General features: G+C 45.9%; 2 protein-coding genes across 5 annotated transcripts; one reads left to right on the forward strand and one right to left on the reverse strand.

The window, feature by feature from the left end:
- The first annotated feature begins 735 nt into the window (after nucleotides 1-735).
- On the forward strand, nucleotides 736-13,263 carry tmem47 (transmembrane protein 47). The gene is made up of 3 exons (XM_077004354.1): nucleotides 736-1,229; nucleotides 11,197-11,337; nucleotides 12,777-13,263. The coding sequence occupies exons 1-3, from the start codon at nucleotides 1,013-1,015 to the stop codon at nucleotides 12,953-12,955; spliced, it is 537 nt and encodes a 178-aa protein (XP_076860469.1). The 5' UTR covers nucleotides 736-1,012; the 3' UTR covers nucleotides 12,956-13,263.
- Nucleotides 13,264-14,841: 1,578 nt separating this feature from the next.
- Nucleotides 14,842-23,289, reverse strand: tab3 (TGF-beta activated kinase 1 (MAP3K7) binding protein 3). Of its 4 annotated transcripts, none has more exons than XM_077004352.1 (8): nucleotides 23,019-23,289; nucleotides 21,915-21,972; nucleotides 21,341-21,499; nucleotides 19,887-21,042; nucleotides 18,877-19,037; nucleotides 18,259-18,358; nucleotides 16,807-16,887; nucleotides 14,842-15,714 (listed from the first exon to the last, which is right to left on the reverse strand). In XM_077004352.1, the coding sequence occupies exons 3-8, from the start codon at nucleotides 21,440-21,442 to the stop codon at nucleotides 15,572-15,574; spliced, it is 1,743 nt and encodes a 580-aa protein (XP_076860467.1). In that variant the 5' UTR covers nucleotides 21,443-21,499; nucleotides 21,915-21,972; nucleotides 23,019-23,289; the 3' UTR covers nucleotides 14,842-15,571. The 4 variants fall into 4 exon arrangements, with proteins under 4 accessions (XP_076860467.1, XP_076860466.1, XP_076860465.1 ...); XM_077004351.1 differs by lacking the exon at nucleotides 23,019-23,289 and adding an exon at nucleotides 22,279-22,844; XM_077004350.1 differs by lacking the exon at nucleotides 21,915-21,972 and having other exon boundaries at nucleotides 23,019-23,288.
- Nucleotides 23,290-24,336: the final 1,047 nt, after the last annotated feature.

Genomic DNA, 24,336 nt, shown 5'->3' on the forward strand with positions numbered 1-24,336 from the left:
AATTACACACAACATTGACAAGACACAACAACCCACTCACCTGCCCACCTCACCACCAGGCCACACCCACCTCACCACCAGGCCACACCCACCTCACCTCCAGACCCCGCCCACCTCACCACTAGACCCCATCCACCTCACCACCAGGCCCTACCCACCTCACCACCAGGCCACACCCACCTCACCACCACACCCCGCCCACCTCAGCCATACCCCCGTTATAGTGCACCCCCTCAACCACCCTGCACTCTGAGTGTGTACTGATGATTTTACCATAATTGTAGTCTGAGAAACACTACTGGAAATATCGTATGACATTTCGACAAGGTTAGACAAATCGATTATCAAACAGATACTTTGATGATAAACTCTTACTTTCATTGTAGTTCATACAGCAAGTGTTCAACAGTGAAATAACTTGGAGGTCACCGTTGAAAGAATGTTGAAAGGTTTAAAGAATGGTGAAAGGTTTTAGGAATGGTTTTATACTACTGTGTGGAAGAATAAAAACTCCATGGGGTTTTAGCAATGTGTTAAGAATTAAAGTAAACTGTGTCACAATACACTTTTCCCTTTTTCTTCACTTTGAAGAAATGTCCTCTGATTCAATAGTATGTAGTATGTAAGTGGATCTATTCTGAATTCATATGTAAATGAGAGAGGTGGGGAGAGAGAGAGAGAGCGAGAGAGAGAGAGAGAGAGAGAGAGAGAGAGAGAGGGAAGGATGGGAGAGAGGGAAGGAAGGGAGACAGATGGAAAGATCGTGGGAGTTCTAACAAGGCACTAGGACCCTGCAGGTGAGGCCAGGATTATTCGGTAATGTGCAGTGCAGACGCACCAGCACACGGCGCGCGCTATAGCTGCAGCAGCGTCCCTGGCGCGCGGCAGCTCGCGACCCTCAAACGCGAGCACGGACCAAAACGGACTGCCTGACAGACAGGATCATCGTAGCTGGCTCTCAACGACAAATAACAATATTACTTAGCAAGCGCGCACCGCCGAACCAGCCGACATGGCCTCGTCCGTGAGCGGAACGGAGGAGGTGCGCGTGTCGTTAACGCCTCTGAAGTTAGTGGGCTTGGTGTGCATCTTCCTCGCGTTGTGCCTGGACGTCGGAGCCGTGTTAAGCCCGGCGTGGGTGACTGCGGGTGCAGACTTCTACCTGTCTCTCTGGGAGTCCTGCTGGAAGCATGCAAACACTTGGCGGTGCAGCAGCACGCTGGAGACGGGTGAGCATCGCCACTTCCACACGCCTTCATGGACCATGCAACTCGGCTGATTCTGCTGTAAACGTATTTCTGCGGGTGCATTGATTTTTTTATGTAGTCGGGGAAATCTAGGCGCTTCTGTTCGTGGGAATGTTCATTAGTCTGGCTATTGAGATGCATATGGATTGGGTCGATCACCAAAGGGGCCCTACACGTCCTGGCGCGTCAGTTACCACCGTGAACTCGCGCTCTAGGGGACAGTTTTCTATAGCAAGTTCACATTATCACAGCTTGATGGCGTTTGTTGAAAGAGGAGGGTTTTGGCATGATTCTAAGATGTTTTCTGTTATGTAAATCAATTCATTTCAATTCAGATCAAACTACCGCCTGCTCCAGATTTATACATTTCTAGGTGTCCTTATATAGGCTATGTCCTTATATATATATAAGTCATATATATATATATATATATATATATATATATATATATATATATATATATATATATATATATATATATATATGACATTATAGACATTTTCTTTCTTACATACATTATACATTTTAAAATCTAATCTATACGTAACGTGAGACCTCTAATTCATCGATTGAAACCAACTCTTGGATGATGTGGACATTTTTCAGCGAGATTTGTGGTTCAGATGGGATTTCATGATGCTTTTGTTATCCTAAAAACGAGCTTTTGTGGAAGTTCTCTCAGCGGCCAAGGAGCGAGGTTAACTTAGACAAGCGAGCTCTCTGGAGGACGCAGTGTGGACAGATTAGTTACCACGGAAACAAGTGGCACAGTCTAAAAATGTCCCACAAAAAGCACAAGTCGAGAGCTCATAGCCCAAGTTGAAATCAGTTCAAGCAGTTCAGCTATTTTGTATTTGCTTGGCCTGAAATTTGTTTCGCAACATTACTGTGCGGCCAAGAGGGGGAAACAGCTGAGATGTTTTTGTGGGTTCAGTAACCGCGTTGGAACAAGTTTAATGTCTCTGCTTTTTGTCTCGCAAAAGCGCCACTGGACTCCACACAACGCTGTCGAAGCCGGTCTGGCCATTTCCTCTGCCGCGACATATTGATCTCATTCTCTCCACAGTCAGTCACTTCAGTCAGTCTGGTATTTTCCTCGAGTCACGAACTGTGCATTAAACTGATCTAATTACTTTTGCAATTACCGGCGGACTCCATTACCTTCTAGGCCCATGAAGAATTGCGTAATAGTGTGTTTTCAGTAGATGTTCGAGTTATTTCTTTAAAATAATGATTAGAATGTTTAAACCAACCCGTGTAAACACACACTGACAGGGAGGAATGTGGTGAGAGTGTGTGAGAACGCCTTGGTGCTGATGCCCACCTAGAGAGGAGAGTCTAAATGTGAAGGGTGGGTGTGAGACTCCGCGCGCTGACTCCTGCAACGTGGAGACACGTGGAGACACCTGATGGAGGCGGTCTGTGGAGGCACCTGATGGAGGCGGTCTGTGGAGGCACCTGATCACCACACTGCAGGACGTTTGTTTCCGCACTCTAAACGTAGCCACGGGGCAGCCGGAGGGCCAGGCAGGCAATAGATTTCACTAGACCTAATTAACGTTTAGATTTTTAAATCTTCTATCTAAATTTCCATCAGGCCTTTTCAGATACGTTTCGTTCTGCATGATGTCTTCGGAACACGCATCTGAAGGTTCTTCTCTGGCGCTGTGCTAAATCTCTGCGGGTGGGACAGGTATGATATAGTTATCTGTAGACCCGCTCCTTGGCTGCAAATTAAGGGGGCTGTTTTGGTTTTTTCGTGCAAAGCTATCGCTGTGTTGATGAAGCCACTTATAACTTTAAACTGCAAAACCTTCTTTGGTCATGAAAGTTCATTTGCGTTTCAAAACTCGTCCGGAGCGATGAAAGTGCAGCATTGTCAGGCAGTTCATAACTTAACATGATTCATTACGGCTATGATTAAAACGCTTAATAGTCATTTTATGGCAGAGAAAATTGAATGTTCTGACCCCCACAGTCTTTTAACAGAGTCTAAACTGCGCTATTTACAGTTCTTGACGACTGCTAACATGCGTTTCCCAATACTTGTGATACATTGTCAAAACTCTAAACACAGCAACACATTAACATCACACAAATAGCCAAATAATTAATATCGTGTTCAAAAGCGCATTTTCTTAACTAAATAACAACTCTGCATTTCACAACACAAACAAAGTTTTCTCTTTTCAACTTTGTTAAAACACAGCAAACCTGGTTCAGTATCCAATCATTCTTTCAAACACTAGCACAGATTCTCTATTCGAGATGAACATAGTCAATCACTGCACAACCACTGTAAAAATGTTGCCAATACAGAAACAGTATTACATGTAATATTTTACTCTCGCCTATAACAACAGACATTTTACAGTAACATCTGTTTCCTTAATCAGTTCATTGTTACTGTAATCTGCTTCATTGGGACTATTTTTTCAAATGTGTGCATTTTTGGCAACATACTGTCTACACAATGAGTGATATTTACTGTTAGGTACTATATGGAATGTAGATTAGACAAAAAATGAGTCAGTAATAGTTTTGCAGTAAGGGGTATATTTTACTGTATTAGGGACATTACTGTAAATTGTGGCCTAACCCAAAAAATAATTCCCGTAATTGTAAACATAATTAGCCATGGTCCCATATGTGTAAAAATACACATATACAAAAAAGGCCACACAAGGGGGAAACAGAATACACAACTGAACAGTCTTGTTATGTGTAATGTAAGTGGTCTTCAGCAGTTAGCCACATGTTTTCATCTACATCTGATGTTGGCCCTTGCCATGCACCTGGGATAGAAAAGCTTGGTATGCCTTATTCACCCCTGGCAGTCTTCAGCTGAAATATCTCTGCAGCCGGGATACATTGCATCCAGGAGGGACATTTGGTCATGGGGCCGATGATCATACACCTTCCACCTCCAGACTAAAAAACGTTCCTTAGTGGTGTTGAGGAAAGGCGAGTAGGGCGGGAGGAAAAGGGACATCACTCTTGGGTGGTCTATAAACCAGTTTGTGATGACATGAGAATGACAAAATGCTACATTGTCCCATCACAAATGTCCTGGTGTTTCCTCCCACCTGTTCCATTTCTGCTTCTGGAACCAGTTGTTGGTAGAGTTCATTCAAAAACTAAAGAAGGAGGTCTCTGTTTTAGGGACCAATCTGGCATTTGTGAAGGACCAAACCAGCACTTGACATTGCAGGACAAATTGTTATATTTGCTCCTCTCTGACCCGGTACATTACTGTACTTCATTTTATTTCATTGATCTATATGTGCAAAAAAATGTATTACAATAATAGCTTTTCAGCTGCCTTTATTTTTGCAGAACTTTGCATTTTATACAGTATTTAAGGTTTTGCACCTTAAGTTTTCATTTTTGACATGCTGTGTGCAAGCAATTGTACAGTAAATAAGGCAAAAATTATCCAGAATTTTGTTATTGGATAACCTTGTGTGTATAGAAAATTTAAGCATTATAAAAACATGTAAAATGATTGTATTTTGTGCCATAACAACATGAATTGAACTAATAGTATAGCTACTGAAGACTGATGTTGTGTTCAATGTGTTTAGAGTTTTGAAAATGTGACTACAGATTGGACAAATGCATTTTAGCAGTCGTCAAAAACTGTAAAAGAAAAGAAGCAACACATTGGTCTCTTTAATTAAGCACTCATTTACTAAATATCTTTCAAAGTCTACTTTAAATACACTTGTTCAGAGAAGACCTCTACCGATGATCCCATTTCTGAGATGCCATAGGATCGTAATGCATGCCGGAATGTCGTTTATAACTATAATTCTATAATTCTATAACTATAATAATTAATTCTTTGTGCACTAGATCAAGGTTTTTATTTTTTTTCTAATTCAGAAATGGCTCCCTGTGTTTCGGCTCACATACATTTTATTGATCGGGTGATGTTTATTGATCTGCTAGTGATCCCCTTTACGCACATAAATCTTTTCATTACACGCTTATTTTGAATCTAAGGTGTAAAAGCAAGCTTGCCTTTATGTTTGTTTTTTCTTTTTTTATCATCATTTGCTTTTTCGCGCATTGTTTTGAACATGCTGCCTTTTCACTGGAATGTCCCTACAAGCTCTTCTTGTGCCGGTTCACTCCTGGGAGAGACACCGATATGTGGGACACGACATGTCCTCGTCCACCCTGATGTCAGTATTAGATCTTTTGTCATTACAGAGTTTCTGCGTGTGAACTGTTTGCATGGACATTATGTGGGCTATTTACAGCTGTTTGTTCTGCCTGTCGTTCACGCTGAAATGTTGTGGTAGGTCAAGGGATTCCAGTTCAGTGATCAAATGTATTCCATTTTTTGTATCACGTAAAGCAAGTGGATAATATTTTTAATTTTCTTGATCTAGTCCAGCTACTGAATTGGAAACCCAGACTTTGCCAAACACTCTAATTCATTAATCTATGGAGATCATTCCTCTGTGTTTGTGTTCATGGTCACTGTAGCTCAGTCATCTCTCTTCAGCTCATAGAGTTCAATTCTGCTCTAGTATTGTCAGGTATGGGGTCTGGCATCATTTCTCTTTCACAGATGTCCCTTATGCTCTCTCTCTCTCTCTCTCTCTGTCTCTCCCTCTCTCTCTCTCTCTCTCTCTCTCTCTCCTTCACTCTCTCTCTCTCTCTGTCTCTTTCCCTCTCTCTCTCTCTTTCCCTCTTTCTCTCTGTCTCTTTCCCTCTTTCTCTCTCTCTCTTTCCCTCTCTCTCTTGTATTTTTCAGCGCTCCATGGAGAATTTGGTGCTATTCCTAGGTCCTGCTCTAGTTGAGTGTCTTTAAAGTGCTTCTGAATGGAGGGTTGAAATGGACATGGTGTGGACGGGGGTGGGGTGGGGGGGGGGGGGTATTGCGTGACAGCCCATTTACCAGAGCAGAGTCCCTGATAACCTCCTCAGAGTGCACAGAGGTTTACTGTTTCACAATTAGGCTAAACCAGTGTGTGTTTTGTGTGTGTGTGTGTGTATGATTGTGTGTGTATGTATGATTGTGTGTGAGTGTGTGTGTGTGTGTGTGTGTGTGTGTGTATGTGTGTGTGTGTGTGTGTGTGTGTGTGTGTGTGTGTGTGTGTGTGTGTGTGTGTGTGTGTGTGTGTGTGTGTGTGTATGTATGTGTGTGTGTGTGCATTGTAACTGGCAAAAGAGCAGAGGGGGTCTTGGCGTTTGCTGTGGTCCATGGATGATGACTCAGCACGTTGAACAGACTTCATACTGGATTCATTTGAGAAAAATAATAATCTTCATTAATCCTAAATGAATACACCACTGACCTGTTGCTGAGACAACCACTGCAGTGCGGTAATCTCATATATGCCATCCACTGCAAAACATGCATTTGGTCACAGCTTATGTTGAGATTCCCTCAGTGTTGATCAAATGTGTGTTTGGTGCCAGTGTGTTTGTTAGGCTGAGTTGTGACCCTTTTGGCGTATGAATGCTAGCTTGTTTAAGCAGACTCAGACTCTCTAAGCAGCACAACAAAGCTATCATGCTTCATATTTGTTGAGCTTTGTTATTACATTATAGCTATATTGTAGGCTGCATATAATTATTTAGGGTTACAGTCAGTTAGATAATATGTTAAATAGATTCTAAAAGGTTATTTTGTCTTTAAATGAAAATGTTAGTGGAAACAAAAGCCAAGACTTCAAAAGAGACGACTATAAACCATCTTCCCTGATCCTGGTGTGTGTCATCCATTATCTAATGTTTTCATTTAGCTTACTGTAGAGATTTTATCACTTAAGTTCCATCTGGAATGTTTTAATAAAAGATTCATGTGTGTACTTTGAGATTATATAAATGTACCTAGTGAATGTATTTTGACAAGCAGGAAGCATTGAAGGTTATGCAGTCATTCTAAAGATACTCAGCACAAGAGAAGTGAGTCGTGCTATCAGCGTTGTCGGTGATATTTAAGGTTCATATCTTAGGTTGCTGCTATGTAAACCACAGCTATAGAGTTCATACACAACAGAGCAATTCTGAAAACGCTAATGGGAAGAAAAACAAATGCGTGAGTACATGTGTTGATCTTAGTGATGTCTCAGTGATGTCTCAGTGATGTCCGTCCCCACCGCACACCAGAGAAGCAGAACTGAGAATATTCAGACCTCAGGCCCGAAATGGATATATGGTACCTTTGTGAATATTGGCATAATGGATGTTGTGATCAGAGGGGTTGAGGTCAGGGCTCTGAGCAGGCCACTGGAGATCCTCCCCACCAAACTCCTCAAACTGTGTCTTAATGGACCTCACATTGCAGGCACAGTCATGCCGGACCAGGACAGTGTCTCCCAAGGTGTCCACAATGTTGGCCACACATAATTGTCTAAAATGTCTTTGGGTGCTGTAGCATTAACATCACCCTCCAGTGGAAACAAGGGCCCCAGACCCTGATAAACAGCCCCGGACTGTTACCCCTCCTCCACCTAACTGTACTGCTCTACGTTCCAGTAGGTGGCGCTCTCCTGGCATCTGCTGACTCCAGATTCACTCATCAAACTGCCAGATCGTGAAGCGTGATTCATCACCCTAGAGAACACTTGTCCAGTGCTCCAGAGTGCAGTGGTGGTGTGCTTTACACCCGTTCAGCCAACGCTTTTCTACACATGCAATGATCTTGTGTTCAGTTACTGGAAACTCATTTCCTGAAACTCCCGAGACAGTGTGTGTGTTGCTCTTGTTTCCAGAGGCTGTTTGGATCTCTGGAGAGTGATGAAATGACCAGGGAGATCTGACTGAGTAGAAACATCACAGACTGACTTGGCAAACATGACTGTGCTTCATTTAAACATGAACCGTCATGCTTCATTTAAACATGACAGTGCTTGATTTAAAGTCACTGAGTTACTGAGAATGTCCTGTGTGTATGTTTATGAAGACCGAACGGCTTTTTTTCTACACCTGTTTATACTTGAAACACCCAAACTCAGTAATTAGGTGATCTGTCCAGATGTTTATGGCCATATAGTGTAGGACACCGGCCCGAGATCACACTGAACTAAACCTCAGTTCAAACACAAAGACAGAAATCCAGCCACATTAGGGTCAATAATTTGTGCTGTGTTTCTGTTAATGAATAACTTAACAAAAATAATTTGGCATATTGCACATTCAATTGACTGTGACACTAATCTTGGCCATAGACCAAACACTGTATAAACCAATTACAATCATTTTATTGAACTGACATGGCACCAACTTGGAACAGGTAAGATAAGAGTGGAAGTGGAAATGTCACAAAACCAGTTAATGTCCTTAAAAGGGAACAGTGGTGCTTTTATCACTGGTTCTTGAGAAATGTCTCCTATGCCAGAAATCCTGTAGTCACAAACAAACGTTCCGTAACCTTGCAGAGGTCACAAATAGCTCCTTGGACGGTGGCATCAAGCCTTTGTAATCCTCCCAGGGTCATAAATATCTCACTAACATCCCTCATGAGCAGCTGCTCTGTAGATTTAAATAGCACAAAGGGCTTTGGCAGACTGCACTGCACCAGTAACAGAGGTAACATCTCCACCAGTAACAGGGGTGTGGAACCCCCAGCTCCCCCAGTAACAGAGGTGTGATACCAGCTCCACCAGTAACAGAGATGTGGTACCCACAGCTCCACCAGTAATGGGTGTAGTACCCACAGCTCCACCAGTAACGGGTGTAGTACCCACAGCTCCACCAGTAACGGGTGTAGTACCCCCAGCTCCCCCAGTAACGGAAGTGTGATACCAGCTCCACAAGTAACAGGGGTGTGGTATCCCCAGCTCCCCCAGTAATGGGTGTAGTACCCACAGCTCCTCCAGTAATGGGTGTAGTACCCACAGCTCCACCAGTAACGGGTGTAGTACCCACATCTCCACCAGTAACGGGTGTGGTACCCACAGCTCCACCAGTAATGGGTGTGGTACCCACAGCTCCACCAGTAACGGGTGTAGTATCCATATCTCCACCAGTAACGGGTGTAGTACCCCCAGCACCACAAGTAAGAGGGGTGTGGTACCAGCTACACCAGTAACAGGGGTGTAGTACCCAGCTCCACCAGTAACGGGTGTGGTACCCACAGCTCCACCAGTAACGGGTGTAGTACCCACATCTCCGCCAGTAACAGGTGTAGTACCCCCAGCTCCACAAGTAACGGGTGTGGTACCCACAGCTCCACCAGTAACGGGTGTGGTACCCACAGCTCCACCAGTAACAGAGGTGTGGTACCAGCTACACCAGTAAGAGGGGTGTAGTACCCAGCTCCACCAGTGGGACTCCCCCTCTCTTACGTGTTCACCTCCCACCCCCCATATAGCTGAGCTTCCTTTAACACTGACACTTGATCTTCATCCTTTTTTTATCCTTCTTTCACCACATACATTCTTTCTTTATTTCAATACCCACATTTTTCTCAGTCCAGCTGTCTTCCCTCCCCTCTCTCTCCCTCTCTCTCCCTCTCTCTCTCCCCCTTGTCCTTTTCCCTCTCTCTCTTCCTCTCTCTTCCTCTCTCTTCTCCTCCCCCCTCTCCTCCCCTCTCCTCCCCTTGTCCTTTCCCCTCTCTCTTCCTCTCCCTCCTCTTCTCCTCTGGCCTGTGCCCCATAACTTTGCCCACTCTCTCTTCTACAGCTGCTCATAGGCTCTGGTGTGTGTAGGTAATCGTTCTGTGTAATATCTACATTTACGAAGTCCTATTACACTGCATTAGTTCATTTAGCAAAAGCTCTTAACGTTTCGCCTGTGGCGGCTAAATAATTAGCAGTAAGTGCCTATACGGCCTGTATGTCGATAGCAATGAAGCAAACACTTGTATCAAAGCTATTCACCCACACTATGCTCAGGAACCATAAGACCAGGCAATGTCAGCAAACACAGTAATAGCACTGCACAATATATCGTTTGTCATTGCAATACTAACCTGTATTGATATAACAGAAGGTGGTTATATGCAAATGAGACCTCTCATTAATCTAATCTCAGTTGTTACAGCTGTATGTCCGTGTCCACTGATCTATGTTGGAGTATAATCACAGTAGAGTATGTTTGTCCATCTAGTGCAGCATGAACCAACCCAGGGAAGTGTCTACTCACTCAGAGAGGAGATTGTAGGTGCTGCTAAATCCAGCCGGGACGCCTGCACACACTGAAACGTTGCCACGCAAACCGCTCTTCTTGTGTGTGTGTCCAGGCGCCAGGTAGGGCCGAAACCTGTGACTAGGATCCTCCCCGAAACCAAATCCCGCATGGTGTCAGACTTCCCACCTCATGCTGTGGTCCTGGGTTCACACGCTGGCATATGACACTGGTAGGGGGCGGAGACTTCCTGTCAATCACAAGTGGCTGAAACTATAGTCCTTGAGTGCTTTCACGTGGTAAAGTACACACACATAATGAAAGGAGGAAGTTTTACAAAGAGCTTGGAAAATGGATCAGTTTCTCACTTTGTGATGGAAGGTTATCCAGCAACGTTAAATGATGCCACTGGTCTGGTGAGCACACGTCAGTCCCGCACAATATCAACTAAACATAAACTATCTGAGCTATTAAAACTGCACAACAAGGAGTTAACATACACATAGGTTTCTCAAACAGACACGTGGAGGTTGAAGAAACTGAGATGACAAAACCTGCCACCCCCCTACCGCACCACCTTCCTGGGGTGTGTGGATGTGTGTGGCGTGGGATTTATACACACTTGAGTGAAGTGAAGCACACATGGCCACGTTTAAAACCGGAATTAAACGACCCACTGTGACACAGACAAACGTTAGTGCTCTTGTGCTGTAGAAGTGCATTCTGGGTATACTTTAAGACAAATAAAGTTGTTTTAAAGACATCAAGGATTCCTAATATCAGCTTGTATGTCATCGTTGGTGTGTGTGTGTGTGTGTGTGTGTGTGTGTGTGTGTGTGTGTGTGTGTGTGTGTGTGTGTAGACTGGCAGATCGCCACCCTGGCCCTGCTGTTCGGGGGGGCTCTTCTCATTCTCATCTCCTTCCTGGTGGCTCTCATCTCTGTGTGCACCTGCACAAAGAGCCACTTCTACAGACCTGTCGCTGTGATGCTGTTTGCTGCAGGTAGGTTGCACACACACACACACACACACACACACGCACACACACACACACACACACACACACACACACACACACACAGAATTTTCTTTATCAAACAAATAGGCTAGAGCAAATTGTTATTAATATGTATTGTTATTATTAATGAATCTGAATCCATAAATACACTTATACAATACACTTAAACTGAAGCTAGCTGAAAGCACATAAAAGCACTTTCATTATTACGACACACATGTAGGCAGTGGTTAAAGTACTACTAATCAGACGGTCATGGTTCAGTTATGGTACTGTAATCAGGAGGTTGTGGTTCGGTTATGGTACAGTAATCAGGAGTTCATAGTTCAGTTATGGTACTGTAATCAGGAGGTTGTAGTTCAGTTATGGTACTGTAATCAGGAGGTTGGTGGTTCAGTTATGGTACTATAATCAGGAGGTTGGTGGTTCAGTTATGGTACTGTAATTAGGAGTTCATAATTCAGTTATGGTGCTGTAATCAGGAAGTTGTAGTTCAGTTATGGTACTGTAATCAGGAGGTTGTGGTTCAGTTATGGTGCTGTAATCAGGAGGTTGTAGATCAGTTATGGTACTGTAATCAGGAGGTTGGTGGTTCAGTTGTGGTACTGTAATCAGGAGTTCATAGTTCAGTTATGGTGCTGTAATCAGGAGGTTGTGGTTCAGTTATGGTACTGTAATCAGGAGGTTGTAGTTCAGTTATGGTACTATCATCAGAACGTTGTGGTTCAGTTATGGTACTGTAATCAGGAGGTTGTGGTTCAGTTATGATACTGTAATCAGGAGGTTGGTGGTTCAGTTATGGTACTGTAATCAGGAGGTTGTAGTTCAGTTATGGTACTGTAATCAGGAGGTTGGTGGTTCAGTTATGGTGCTGTAATCAGGAGGTTGTAGTTCAGTTATGGTACTGTAATCAGGAGGTTTCCAATGTTGGGCCTCAGAGCAAAACCCTTAACCGTCAATCGCTTGAATGTCCTACAGTCATGATTGTAAGTGATTTTGGATAAAAACAGCAACTAAATTCTATAAAATATTTATAATGTACACACATATACATTACATACACCTACATGTGCACACATATAATCTCATACCCTCTGCAGTCAATGCAGCACAGTTGTTAGCTCCTTGGGCAGTTCATGTGGAAACAGGAAACGCATCACACTTTCCACCCTCTATAAAGCCGTTCAGCCTCATACTGCAGCACAAATTAGTTTTAGTAATGGATAATTCTCGTTTTTAATTAATCACACATAGAAAAGTGGATTTTTTACATTGCTTTGAAGTCAGTGCTGTCTCTTTGTTGTGGTGCTCATCAATGGTTGGATTATTTTGAGGCCTGAAAAAAAAGTGGGTTTATGTTCTTGACCTATTTTTTGTTGTTCTTTGATGATGACTTTCATCACCACTCTCTCTTCTTCCCCCAGTTGTTCTGCAGGCCTGTAGCTTGGTTCTCTACCCCATTAAAATCATCGAAACAATCACTTTAAGAATATACCACGAGTTCAACTGGGGCTACGGCCTGGGCTGGGGGGCCACCATCTTCTCCTTTGGGGGAGCCATCCTGTACTGCCTCAACCCCAAAAACTATGAAGACTACTACTAAGCCTTCTTGGCAACTACACTACCCACAATGCACTATGTCCTCTACACTGTTCATGATAGTAGTTCATGCACCAAATTTTGTCTCCTTATAGAACTGGTTAGATCCTTCAAAACAATCACAATATGGGTGCAAAGCAATGCCTGCCAAACGTGAACTGAAAAGTCTGTTTGTCTGAGTACTTTTAAACATTGTCTAACATCTGATTTAATTTTCACACCAATAACCATCTGTATCTGGGTTATTTCCCATAATCACCCTTTTAAATCCCTTCATCCATCATTAAACTGTCACCCCTTTTCTGTCTGTCACCTGTTGTCATGGTTTCATCACACTCCTCACATCCCTGACCCCTCCCCAAGTCTCATGAGCCGCTGAAGATATCATGCTCCAGAGCTCAGTGGAATTCAGCTGACTTGTGACGTACAAGTCCCTCGGGATAGCTCTGTCTGGAGAAGGATTTATAGCTGAGAAGCCAGGTGACGGGGCTTCTGTGTGTATCTGACCTACCACACGCACACAGTTGCAGATCAAAATAATTACTGCCCACAGTAATTAGAATGTCGTGATTGCTTTCAGAATGAGGAAGCACTGATATACTGATATACAGATCTTTGAGCAGTTACTCTGAGCCAAGAATGTTTTGTTCACATATGAACAAAGAAAACAATAGACAGTTTGTCAAAGGGGATTTGGTGAACCTGGGCAGAGTGAGCCCAACACTCACAGCTGATGGTGTGGTCTTGGAATGAGGGACAGACCTCATGTACACATATGGTGAATCAAGTAGAGATGTGAGGTGAGTAGAATATGGCACGATAGGTTGAGCAGTGCCCTTACCATGTGGGTTCATTACTTTTGCTGGATTTGAACATTAGTGAATATGTAAGTTGTTTATACACATTAAATCCTGTGTGTTTAATGGATCAAATAGGGCTAGATAAATAGCACAACCCAGCATCTGAACCTTACAATTTAGAATTTGTGTTTTTTTTTACTGTAGGCCAATGTATTATGTGTGTTCCTGTCTATTTGATACTTTGAGGGATCAGATATTGGGCTCATCACGTCACCATTTCTAAGAAACACGTCCTTCGTCATTTTATAGAACTTTTTCTCCAATTGGGAGTACATCACACATGTAATACACCCAAGCCCACCACTGCAGCTGGGGTGGTAATGCTAGCTTAGAAAATGGCACTTAATAGAGTTTTGTTGAACTAAAAATTAACTGAAGTTTGGACAAAAACCTGTGCATTGACAGTGTTTAATCAATTGGGGGGGAAAAGCTGAGTAAAAATGTATCCTTGTATGAAACCCATAGGTCCTGTGGTTCAGACAACCCTAGAATAGTTTAATATTCCCCAATTAGTCTTACTTATGTACCAATACAGGTATCTAATGGGCAAGTATAGGATTGTAACCCGTAGCAGTCAATCTGAAGTGTGCAAGTGTATTTGAGAGTCATTGTACATGTGTGTGTGTGTGCTGGGTGTGTGTATATAGGGGGAACTTTTTTAACCCTAAAATGCAAATGTGACAATAATCTGATTTATACCACTAATAAAATGAACTGGCAAAGAGGATGAGGTGCAGGTGTTCTTAAGGACCGACCAGAGGCACAGGGGCTGATGGGATACCGAATGAGGTCGGGTCGTACATCAAGCATCGGCCTGGGAGGAATGTGGAGTTTCATAATCAGCATTTCTGTTTGTTACATATAACCAAGCTCTCTTCTAGTCATGTGACTTGCCACAGAATCACAACAGGATGTGTTCCACCCAGCTGCAGTAAACGGGAAAAATAATTCACATCAACAAGTCACATCCACCATGTTAAATCATAACGAACCCTTTGACATCTGGAAGTCAGGACTGCAAAAGGCAGAGTGTCATCACATAGAATCAACTCCTTTATTAAGTACAGCAACTTTGAGGCATTTGCACAAGAAAATCATCACGTTTAAACACAGAATACAGTGTGGCATAATACACATAAAAGTACCAGGGAGCATTACCATTCATACGCACATATCTTAGTGTTCTTCATTCAGAGGACTTTCTGAAGACTGCATACAGTGTGAAGTCTACATTAGGAGTAATCAGACCCCTGCTTATGTCCCCAGTCTGATCCGCAGACCTGTGTGTGGGCTTGGCGTGGGTATGCCTTCATGTAAACATGTCTGTCTCTTTACGCTTGGAATGGTCACATGGCACGCCATGCCACTCCCATGTCCGAGAAGCTCCTCCTACTGAAACAAACAAACCCTATGCCCTTCTCATTGTGCTCCAGGGCCAACAAAACCTTCCTGTTGTTTCTTTCTGTGGAGGTAAGGACCCCCCCCCCTTACAAAGCATAGTTTCTTCAATAGAAAAAAAACCCCAAAAACATTAAAATAAGTGCATGGAGCTTCCAGGGGCTGGGGAGGCGGAGCCTGATCGGATACAGACATGTCATTGGAGCACACGGCTCATCCTCAGCAGGGTGCTCAGTTATTGCTGGGTGGGGCTGAGGGGGTATACAGGGCTGGGTGCAAAAGTTGCATGATGGAACAGATTAGAAGAGAAGACGGGGTTTGTGCCCTGTTGGGCGGGGCGTGCTGGTAGCCAGGGGGCGGGTTCAGGTATAGCGTGGCATCTCACACTGTTCACAGCGGTTCAGAGCCGGGTGGTTCAGGAAAGTGCAGCTATCACAGTTCCACTGAGCGCCCTCAAAGTCTTCATCTCGCTGGGCTTCGGCCGGGGAGATCACCTTCCGCACATCTGCATCCACACACACACACACACACACACACACACACACACACACACACACACACACACACACACACACACACACACACACACACACACACACACACACACGCACGCACGGAATGAGAAACTTTCAAAAGACCTACATGTTAAGACGTAAAGACTCCACACTGTTAGGTGGTGACAGTCTCAGGCAGAAATTTGATGTTTACAGGTGGGAGCCTGTGGCCACAGACATGGACCGGGGGGTGTGGTTACATACGAGGGTGTGTTGTTACAGACCGGGGGGTGTGGTTACATACGGAGGTGTGTGGTTACAGACCGGGGGGTGTGGTTACATACGAGGGTGTGTGGTGTCAGACTGGGGGGTGTGGTTACATACGGAGGTGTGTGGTTACAGACCGGGGGGTGTGGTTACATACGAGGGTGTGTTGTTACAGACCGGGGGGTGTGGTTACATACGGAGGTGTGTGGTTACATACGGAGGTGTGTGGTTACAGACCGGGGAGTGTGGTGTCAGACTGGGGGGTGTGGTTACATACGGAGGTGTGTGGTTACAGACCGGGGGGTGTGGTTACATACGAGGGTGTGTGGTTACAGACCAGGGGATGTGGTTACATACGAGGGTGTGTGGTGTCAGACTGGGGGGTGTGGTTACATTCCAGCACTTCTGCATCACTATTTTCACACATCTGTCTTAAGTGCTAGCACTACAGAATGACAAGAACCCAGCAGGAGGATGGTAACACCAAATCATACCACCCAGCCACTTCAGGCCTGCTCACACAGAGCATGTAGAGGTCAGAGGTCACTCAAACGTGATGAAGGAAGGGGAGGGGGGGGTGTGTGAGAAAACTAAATTTAGCATGTATGAGGAAAATCAATAATAAAAAAATCAATAAGACATTCTGAGGGTAGGGCCCATCAAAAGCCTGTGACATGGTGGATCTGTAACTGGTTTAGAACATAAGGTGAAATGTAACAATACTTGGTGAAGAACTTTCAGAGAGAGGCCACCCAGAAAGATAAACTGCACCAAACCAAACCAAAGTAAGATATTTATTATGTTAACGAGAAAGACAAAATCAGTCTGGTTCTCACCTTTCTTCCCTGGTTTGGGCGGCACAACTGGACCGGGCTGGATGTTGTCATAAAAGTTCATGGCTTTCGGGTCAAACTTTCCTAACCAAAAACAAGTGATACATGATTAAAATCTTAAAGTCCATGCCTTGTTTCCTGGAGTAAGTTATATGGATTATTCTGGAATAAGCCTGTGCTAGCTTAACCTGGTGAGCTTCAAAGCTAAGGCCAACATTTATAATAATTAAAAAGGAGAGGAACAGAAACATGGCTGGTTGACCAGACAGTATGTGAGAGAGAGAGATGGAGGTGGAGCATGTGAGAGAGAGAGATGGAGTATGTGTGAGAGAGAGAGATGGAGCATGAGAGAGAGAGAGATGGAGGTGGAGTATGTGAGAGAGAGATGGAGGTGGAGTATGTGAGAGAGAGATGGAGGTGGAGTATGTGAGAGAGAGATGGAGATGGAGTATGTGTGAGAGAGAGATGGAGGTGGAGTATGTGAGAGAGAGAGAGAGAGAGATGGAGGTGGAGTATGTGAGAGAGAGAGATGGAGGTGGAGTATGTGAGAGAGAGAGAGATAGAGGTGGAGTATGTGAGAGAGAGAGAGATGGAGTATGTGTGTGAGAGAGAGAGATGGAGGTGGAGTATGTGAGAGAGAGAGAGAGAGAGAGAGAGAGACAGAAATGGAGGTGGAGTATGTGAGAGAGAGAGAGAGAGAGAGAGATGGAGGTGGAGTATGTGAGAGAGAGAGAGAGAGAGAGAGGGAGATGGAGGTGGAGTATGTGTGAGAGAGAGATGGAGGTAGAGTATGAGAGAGAGATGGAGGTGGAGTATGTGTGAGAGAGAGATAGAGGTGGAGTATGTGAGAAAGAGATGGAGTATGTGTGTGAGAGAGAGAGATGGAGGTGGAGTATGTGAGAGAGAGAGAGAGAGAGAGAAAGACAGAAATGGAGGTGGAGTATGTGAGAGAGAGAGAGAGAGAGAGAGATGGAGGTGGAGTATGTGAGAGAGAGAGAGAGAGAGAGGGAGATGGAGGTGGAGTATGTGTGAGAGAGAGATGGAGGTGGAGTATGTGAGAGATGGAGGTGGAGTATGTGAGAGAGAGATGGAAGTGGAGTATGTGTGAGAGAGAGAGAGAGATGGAGGTGGAGTATGTGAGAGAGAGATGTGGAGTTTTGCAGGGATGAAGTGGGCGTAGCTCATTACTACAAGGATCCTACAGTACTATAGCACATCACCCACATCAAGTGCACCCTAATCACTCTATACACTCCATTAATGCACGCTAACTCCAATTAGCACTCACTTAGACTTATTAATGCTCACTAATGCATATTAATGCTCACTAACGCTTACTGACGCTTGTGAATGCTCCCTACCACTTACTGACGTTCAGTAACACTTCTTGACGCTCACTAATGCTTGTGAATGTGCACTAACGCTTATAAATGCTTATTTCTATGAAGGGTTTACCTCTGTAGCAGGTCTGCAGTAGGTCTGTCTCCTTCAAAGTGCAGTCAATGTCGATCTGGAGCTGTCTGTTCTGAGTGCGTATTCTGGTCATTTCTTCAGGCTAGAAGACACAAACACACATCCCACTGATGTTCATTCACTTCTCTTATTCAATGGGAGGGGAGGAACGGCATTCTACTTAATTTACCTTCTGTATCTCTAGCTGGAAAGACTGAAAAACCCACCACTCCTCAAACATTCATCATTACTGATCTCTGCAATGTTTGGGTAAGAAAATATCAGTTTTCTTAACCGGCAGCCACAGATTCCTTCCACATGGTGGCGTGATTTTATAAACAGCCGGCCTCTCTATCCACATTGGGGCTACCATGAGCAAATGTGGTTGCTAACCAATGGCAGAAGCTTCACTCCACACAGCAGCAAGCCCATTGTAGCAACAGTATGCGTTGCTGGTTACGGCGCTACAACGCGAGGACTCTAGGCAACGGGGATGTGAACGCATGGTGGTACATGCGTACATGTTTGTGCAGATGTGTATTCGTAGATTTACGTGTGTGTGTGTGTGTGTGTGTGTATGTGTGTGAGTGTGTGTGTGTGTGTGTGTGTGTGTGTGCTGACCCGTGGAATGAGGCTGGTGCTGTTGACCCGTCTGAAGCGTCTCTGCAGGGCGTCATACTCCATGTCATTCACCTCAGACTTCAGGTGCTCCAGCTTCTGCTGCTCCACCTGCAGGCCCTTCATCAGCCTCTCCATCCGCGCACGCTGGTGGAGCAACAGAGCTGCACACACACAACGCAAGATTAACACACACACACACACACACTACAGCATCCCAAATCCTCAACCAACACACAAACAGACAGCGGTGTCGATAGTTATGACTGTTTATATTTTGTTTTACCCATTACTGTCAATAATAAATAACTACGAATTGGTTTGAATGAAAGACCATATGAGGGATACCCAGCTGTAATTACAGGACCACCCACAAAACCAACCACACATTCTCATAGACCACAGGGAAGTCTTACAAACACACACTCGCACACACACACACTCACGCACACACACACACACTCACGCGCACGCGTGTCACGACCATGTCATGAAGTAACAATTATGCAGCCATAATTCCAAACTGAATAAAAACAACATCTTAAAGAGCATGTTGATCTTGTTCATGGACATCTGTGGTTCTCAGTAGACCTGCTGGCCCTCCCTGCCGTACGAGTAGAACTCTTCTCTAGTATTATTACAGTTTTTTATTGAAAGTGATATTTAAATATTTAATAATATTACTGAGAAATATTGTTTCATTTCTCTGTTTATTTGATCATCTGATTTATTTAGTTAGCACATCTATTCAGTTTTGTTGTATAGATGTAACATGATGCAAGTACTGTTGAATTATGTTTATGACAATGTTCTTCAATTTTCTTCTAAATGGAAAGGAGTATAAAAATGTGTTTACTTCACACTCGACTCTGCCAATATTGCTAATAAACAACAAATTGAACAAACAGTAACCACCAAGGGACAGACCAACAGGACAGGACACACGTACCCTGCGTGTATGCGCAGACAGGACACACGTACCCTGCGTGTATGCGCAGACAGGACACACGTACCCTGCGTGTATGCGTAGTCGTCCGACCCGGAGCTGGAGCGTCTGGGCATGTGGCTGACCTGGCTGGCCACGTTCCCCGGGAGCGCGGAGATGGGCAGAATGGGCGGTGGAGCGCCGTGCTTCTCGCCTTGATCCACAATGTTGAGGAGAGACTCCGTCTCCACTGGAGGAGACCCTGTGGCCCGTTGGGCCTGGCCGGGCGACACTTTGATCTTGATGTAGGCGGCGCTGGCCGGCTGAGGTGAAGAGGAGGGCCGGGGGCGGGCCGGGCCCTGGTGGAGGTACACTGCCGGGTGGAAGGATGGCGCCGGGGGGCCCGTCATGCTTATGGCTCGTGACGGCGAGCTCGGGGACGGGCTGGTGGCCATGTAGAGGGTGGCGGGAGAGGTGTGGACCGGGGAGTTGCTCCGCGGCCGCCCGTCCAGCGCCATCTCGATCGGGTTCTTCATGGAGGCTTTGGAGGTCATGTAAGGCCTGTAAGGGATGGACTGGGAATGCTGGTAGGGAATGTTAGGTAGGGAAGGGGGGCTGATGGGTAGGAAGACGTGGGGGGGCTGCTGGACCTGGTGCTGGGGGGAGCTGTAGGGCGACTGGTAGGTGGGCGTGGTGTAGGGGGAGGGCTGGTACACGGCAGGCCCGGGCGAGGCCCAGGGCTGGGGGCTCTGCGAGGGCGAGGGGCGGATATACAGGGTGCTGCCGCTGTTGCTGTACCCGCCGTGCTGGATCTGCAGCGCCTGGGGCACGGAGGGAATGTTCTGGGACAGAGTGACCGTGATGGGGGTCATGTAGCGGGCAGGGACCGGGGTGTACGTGGGGGACACGCCCTGGATGGTGGGCGGAGGGGTTGCGGCGCTGGACGAGCGCCCCTGGTCACCCATGAAGAAGGGGTTGTATCCCTGCGAGGGTGCCACGGCGGCGGGTGCAGACTGCGGCTCGTGGAAGGCGCCCCGCTGGGGCTCGATGTGCCCATCGCTGGAGCTGTGCACGAGCTGACGGGCACCAGCGTTTCCAGCCGTGCCATCCGGGTAACCCAGACTGATGTGCAACATGTGGTTGCGGCTCAGGTGCGCCTCTTCTGGGCTGTGGTACTCCTCATAAAGGTACCTGTTACTCTCCTGGGCCAGCAGGTGGAAGCAAAGGTCCACGTTATTGTTGTTCTGAGGAGGAAACAGCAGATGTTGGGATAAAACAACACAGCACCTGACACAGCATCAACAGGAATTTGAACTTCAGAGTCTCTCTCAAGCTACCCAGTGAGTAAGAATGTCAGGATAAGGGCCTCCACACACACACACACACAGACACTCCTCCTCCAAGACATCCTTCTCTGTATTCTGCATCCTTTCATGATGCACTCCCCTGTGCTTCATCAATTATTGATCAAAGAGCAAATACACAATGAAAAAACACACACAACAAAGCCAAGTCGGTCCATTTCCTGAGTAACGTCCTCACCTGGAGAAGGCACTGGGACACTACGTTTTCTGGAATCTCCGGAAAGCGCTGCTTGAGGTCTTTCAGGACGTGGTAGTCCAGCTGGGGCCCTCCCTGCGCCATCCTGAGTACACGGCGTCACTCAGTCCACCAGGCCAGCAGGTGCCCTCCTCTGATCCCCTGGGGACGCGCAGAAATGACACATCAGCCCCACCGATCCAGCGCTCTCGTGAAAAATGCAACTGCAGCACCCCAGTTACACTTGTGTCCGGTCCGGACACGACAGATCATCATGGCCAAGTGGACGAAAGCGGGCACTCGAGTGAGATCCGATACGGACACCGCAGCACAACACTGCAAGAGGGAGAATGGCTAATGTTGGAGGACGGCCAGTCGGCGTGAGACACCAGCCTCGGTCAGCCCAGACTATGAGCAGGCACTGACAGTGAGATTAAATGACACCTACAGAGCCGAATCACCAGCGCGGTTCCGCTCAACCACCTCACAGGACGGGATGGACATCCATCCCTTTCAATGTCGCCTGGGTACATTAGCATAAGCTTGTCAACACACACCGCTAGCACGCTCAGCTCACCTGAGGTCTGGTGACAAGTCATCACGTCCCGTGAGCTCGTCGCAGTGCACACGCCCAACTTCATTAAAACAACAACACGCGTAACTGTTAGAACAGCTAGCTGCATGTACCACTGTTGGCTAACTAGCTAACCAAATACACTTAACAGCAATTAACTAGCTAAACGCACTAGAACAAAGTTATTGCAACTACAAAAACATCTTCACATGCACCAACACATAAATATTTACATGTTCAAACGAAGCGATAAAGACACGCAGCTAATATTAGACGAACACCTAACAAACACAACAATGAAACCCAAATCAGGAAGCATCAAATATTTACTGAGAAAACTAGCCAGGTTGCCTGTAGCGAGGGTTACCTAGAGACACGTCGCCATGGTATCTAGCCAGGTTGCCTGTAGTGAGGGTTACCTAAAGACACGTCGCCATGGTATCTAGCCAGGTTGCCTGTAGTGAGGGTTACCTAGAGACACGTCGCCTAGCGAGGGTTACCTAGAGACATGTCGCCATGGTATCTAGCCAGGTTGCCTGTAGTGAGGGTTACCTAGAGACATGTAGCCTAGCGAGGGTTACCTAGAGACATGTCGCCATGGTATCTAGCCAGGTTGCCTGTAGCGAGGGTTACCTAGAGACATGTACCCATGGCGCTGGTTGTTAGCTGGCGTTATCTAGGTGAGCTCGAGACATCGTTAGCTTAGCTACCGTCATTGTTTATCGCAGTTCACACAGCCTGCGAGTAACGAACATGTAGCGCATAACGTAAATAAAACCGCGCGTAAAGACGCCCGTGTGTGCGGAGGTAAATGCTGTTCGGTAACGGGAACGGTGTGTTTCTAGCTGCCCTAGCTATGCCGCGTCGCTATAGTGGCGGAAGTGCGATGGCTTCCCCAACACAGCAGGCGACCGTTCGGCGGAGCGGCGGCCAGTGCGGGACGCGACCCCGCGGGCAGGCGCAGCCGGAGTCTGGATGAAACCAAATGCGTTGCACCGACCTGCAGGTTGATGCTGAAACTGTCATCCAGAGCCCAAACCACACAAGTCTCGCGGCGAGGACAAGCTGTCGCAAATATGAAGCGGCAACACACAACAACGGCCATACCGTCAACGGACTCCTTGTTGCCATTTGACGTCCACGCCAGGATTTCAGTCACTGCGTCGACACCGTTTCCTTGATCAACTAATCGACTAGGATATGTTCAGTCTAAATGCCAAACCGGAGATCAGCTATCGCTACGACTCTACAAGTTGTAGAAACCCACCAGCTAGCCAGCTAAACGGCACAGCCGCTAGTGTTTGTCCTCCTGTCTTTTTCGTCTAAATGTTGTTTCATTTACCGACAGTGCATTCCCGCCATCTGCTGGACTGGGGTCTTAGTAGTTACATGCACCTCTCTCTCTCTCTCCCTCCCTCTCTCTCTCTCTCTCTCTCTCTCTCTCCTCCCCCCCACGACACTTACATTATACTTGCACCTATACACTCACCAGCCACTTTATTAGGTACACCTTGCTAGTACCGGGTTGGGCCCCCTTTTGCCTTCAGAACTACCTTAATCCTTTGTGGCAGATTCAGCAAGGTACTGGAAACATTCCTCAGAGAGTCTGGTCCATATTGACATGAGAGCATCACGCAGTTTCTTCAGATTTGTCGGCTGCACTTCCATGATGTGAACCTCTCGTTCCACCACATCACAAATGTGCTCTATTGTATTGAGATCTGGTGACTGTGGAGGCCATTCGAGTACAGTGAACTCATTCTGTTCAAGAAACCAGTCTGAGATGATTTGTGCTTTATGACATGGCACGTTATCTTTTGAGATTCCAAGGTGTTACTTTACATAAATTATCTAAAGATAGAGAGAGCTAAGGAGGGAACCACTGGGAATAAACACACACATGGAAGGAACTGATTTTAATTACAGAAACTCTGCCGTGTAGGGAACACTGTAATCTTGAGGTAGAAGGTAACTGACAAACTGCATGGTAAGAACCTGCACTCAGTGAAACACAGGGGCGGATCTACGGGCGGGCCTTGGTGGGCCAGTCCCACCCTGATTGGCAGCTGAGCCCGCCTAATCACAAGCTCAGAATACAGTTTTCCGTATGAAAATTAATGAAAATAAACTATAATTGCTGCAGGATGGCACCTAGCGCACGAGTCATTTAATGATCATACACCCCGCCCACCCCGAACAACTTTTGTTCGTGCTTGCCCACCCCAATTACACTTTGGCCCGTCCAAAAACTGCCGGCTGCATCCGCCACTGGTGTAACAGTGTACCAACCTGCACTCAGTGTAACAGTGTACCAACCTGCACTCAGTGTAACAACCTTTACTCTGTGTAAGTGTAAGAACCTGTACTCAGTGTAACAGTGTGACAACCTGTACTCAGTGTAACAGTGTAACAACCTGTACTCGGT

This window comes from Brachyhypopomus gauderio, chromosome 4 (genome assembly GCF_052324685.1).
Source record: "Brachyhypopomus gauderio isolate BG-103 chromosome 4, BGAUD_0.2, whole genome shotgun sequence".
NCBI lineage: Eukaryota > Metazoa > Chordata > Actinopteri > Gymnotiformes > Hypopomidae > Brachyhypopomus > Brachyhypopomus gauderio.

Coding starts and splice junctions, on each gene's coding strand:
- tmem47 (XM_077004354.1), top strand. CDS start 1,013: ATGGCCTCGTCCGTGAGCGGAACGGAGGAGGTGCGCGTGTCGTTAACG. Junction 1,230..11,196: donor CAGCAGCACGCTGGAGACGG/GTGAGCATCGCC, acceptor GTGTGTGTGTAG/ACTGGCAGATCGCCACCCTG. Junction 11,338..12,776: donor TGTGATGCTGTTTGCTGCAG/GTAGGTTGCACA, acceptor TTCTTCCCCCAG/TTGTTCTGCAGGCCTGTAGC.
- tab3 (XM_077004352.1), bottom strand. CDS start 21,442: ATGGCGCAGGGAGGGCCCCAGCTGGACTACCACGTCCTGAAAGACCTC. Junction 21,043..21,340: donor TGTCCCAGTGCCTTCTCCAG/GTGAGGACGTTA, acceptor TTTCCTCCTCAG/AACAACAATAACGTGGACCT. Junction 18,359..18,876: donor GCACCAGCCTCATTCCACGG/GTCAGCACACAC, acceptor TGTGTCTTCTAG/CCTGAAGAAATGACCAGAAT.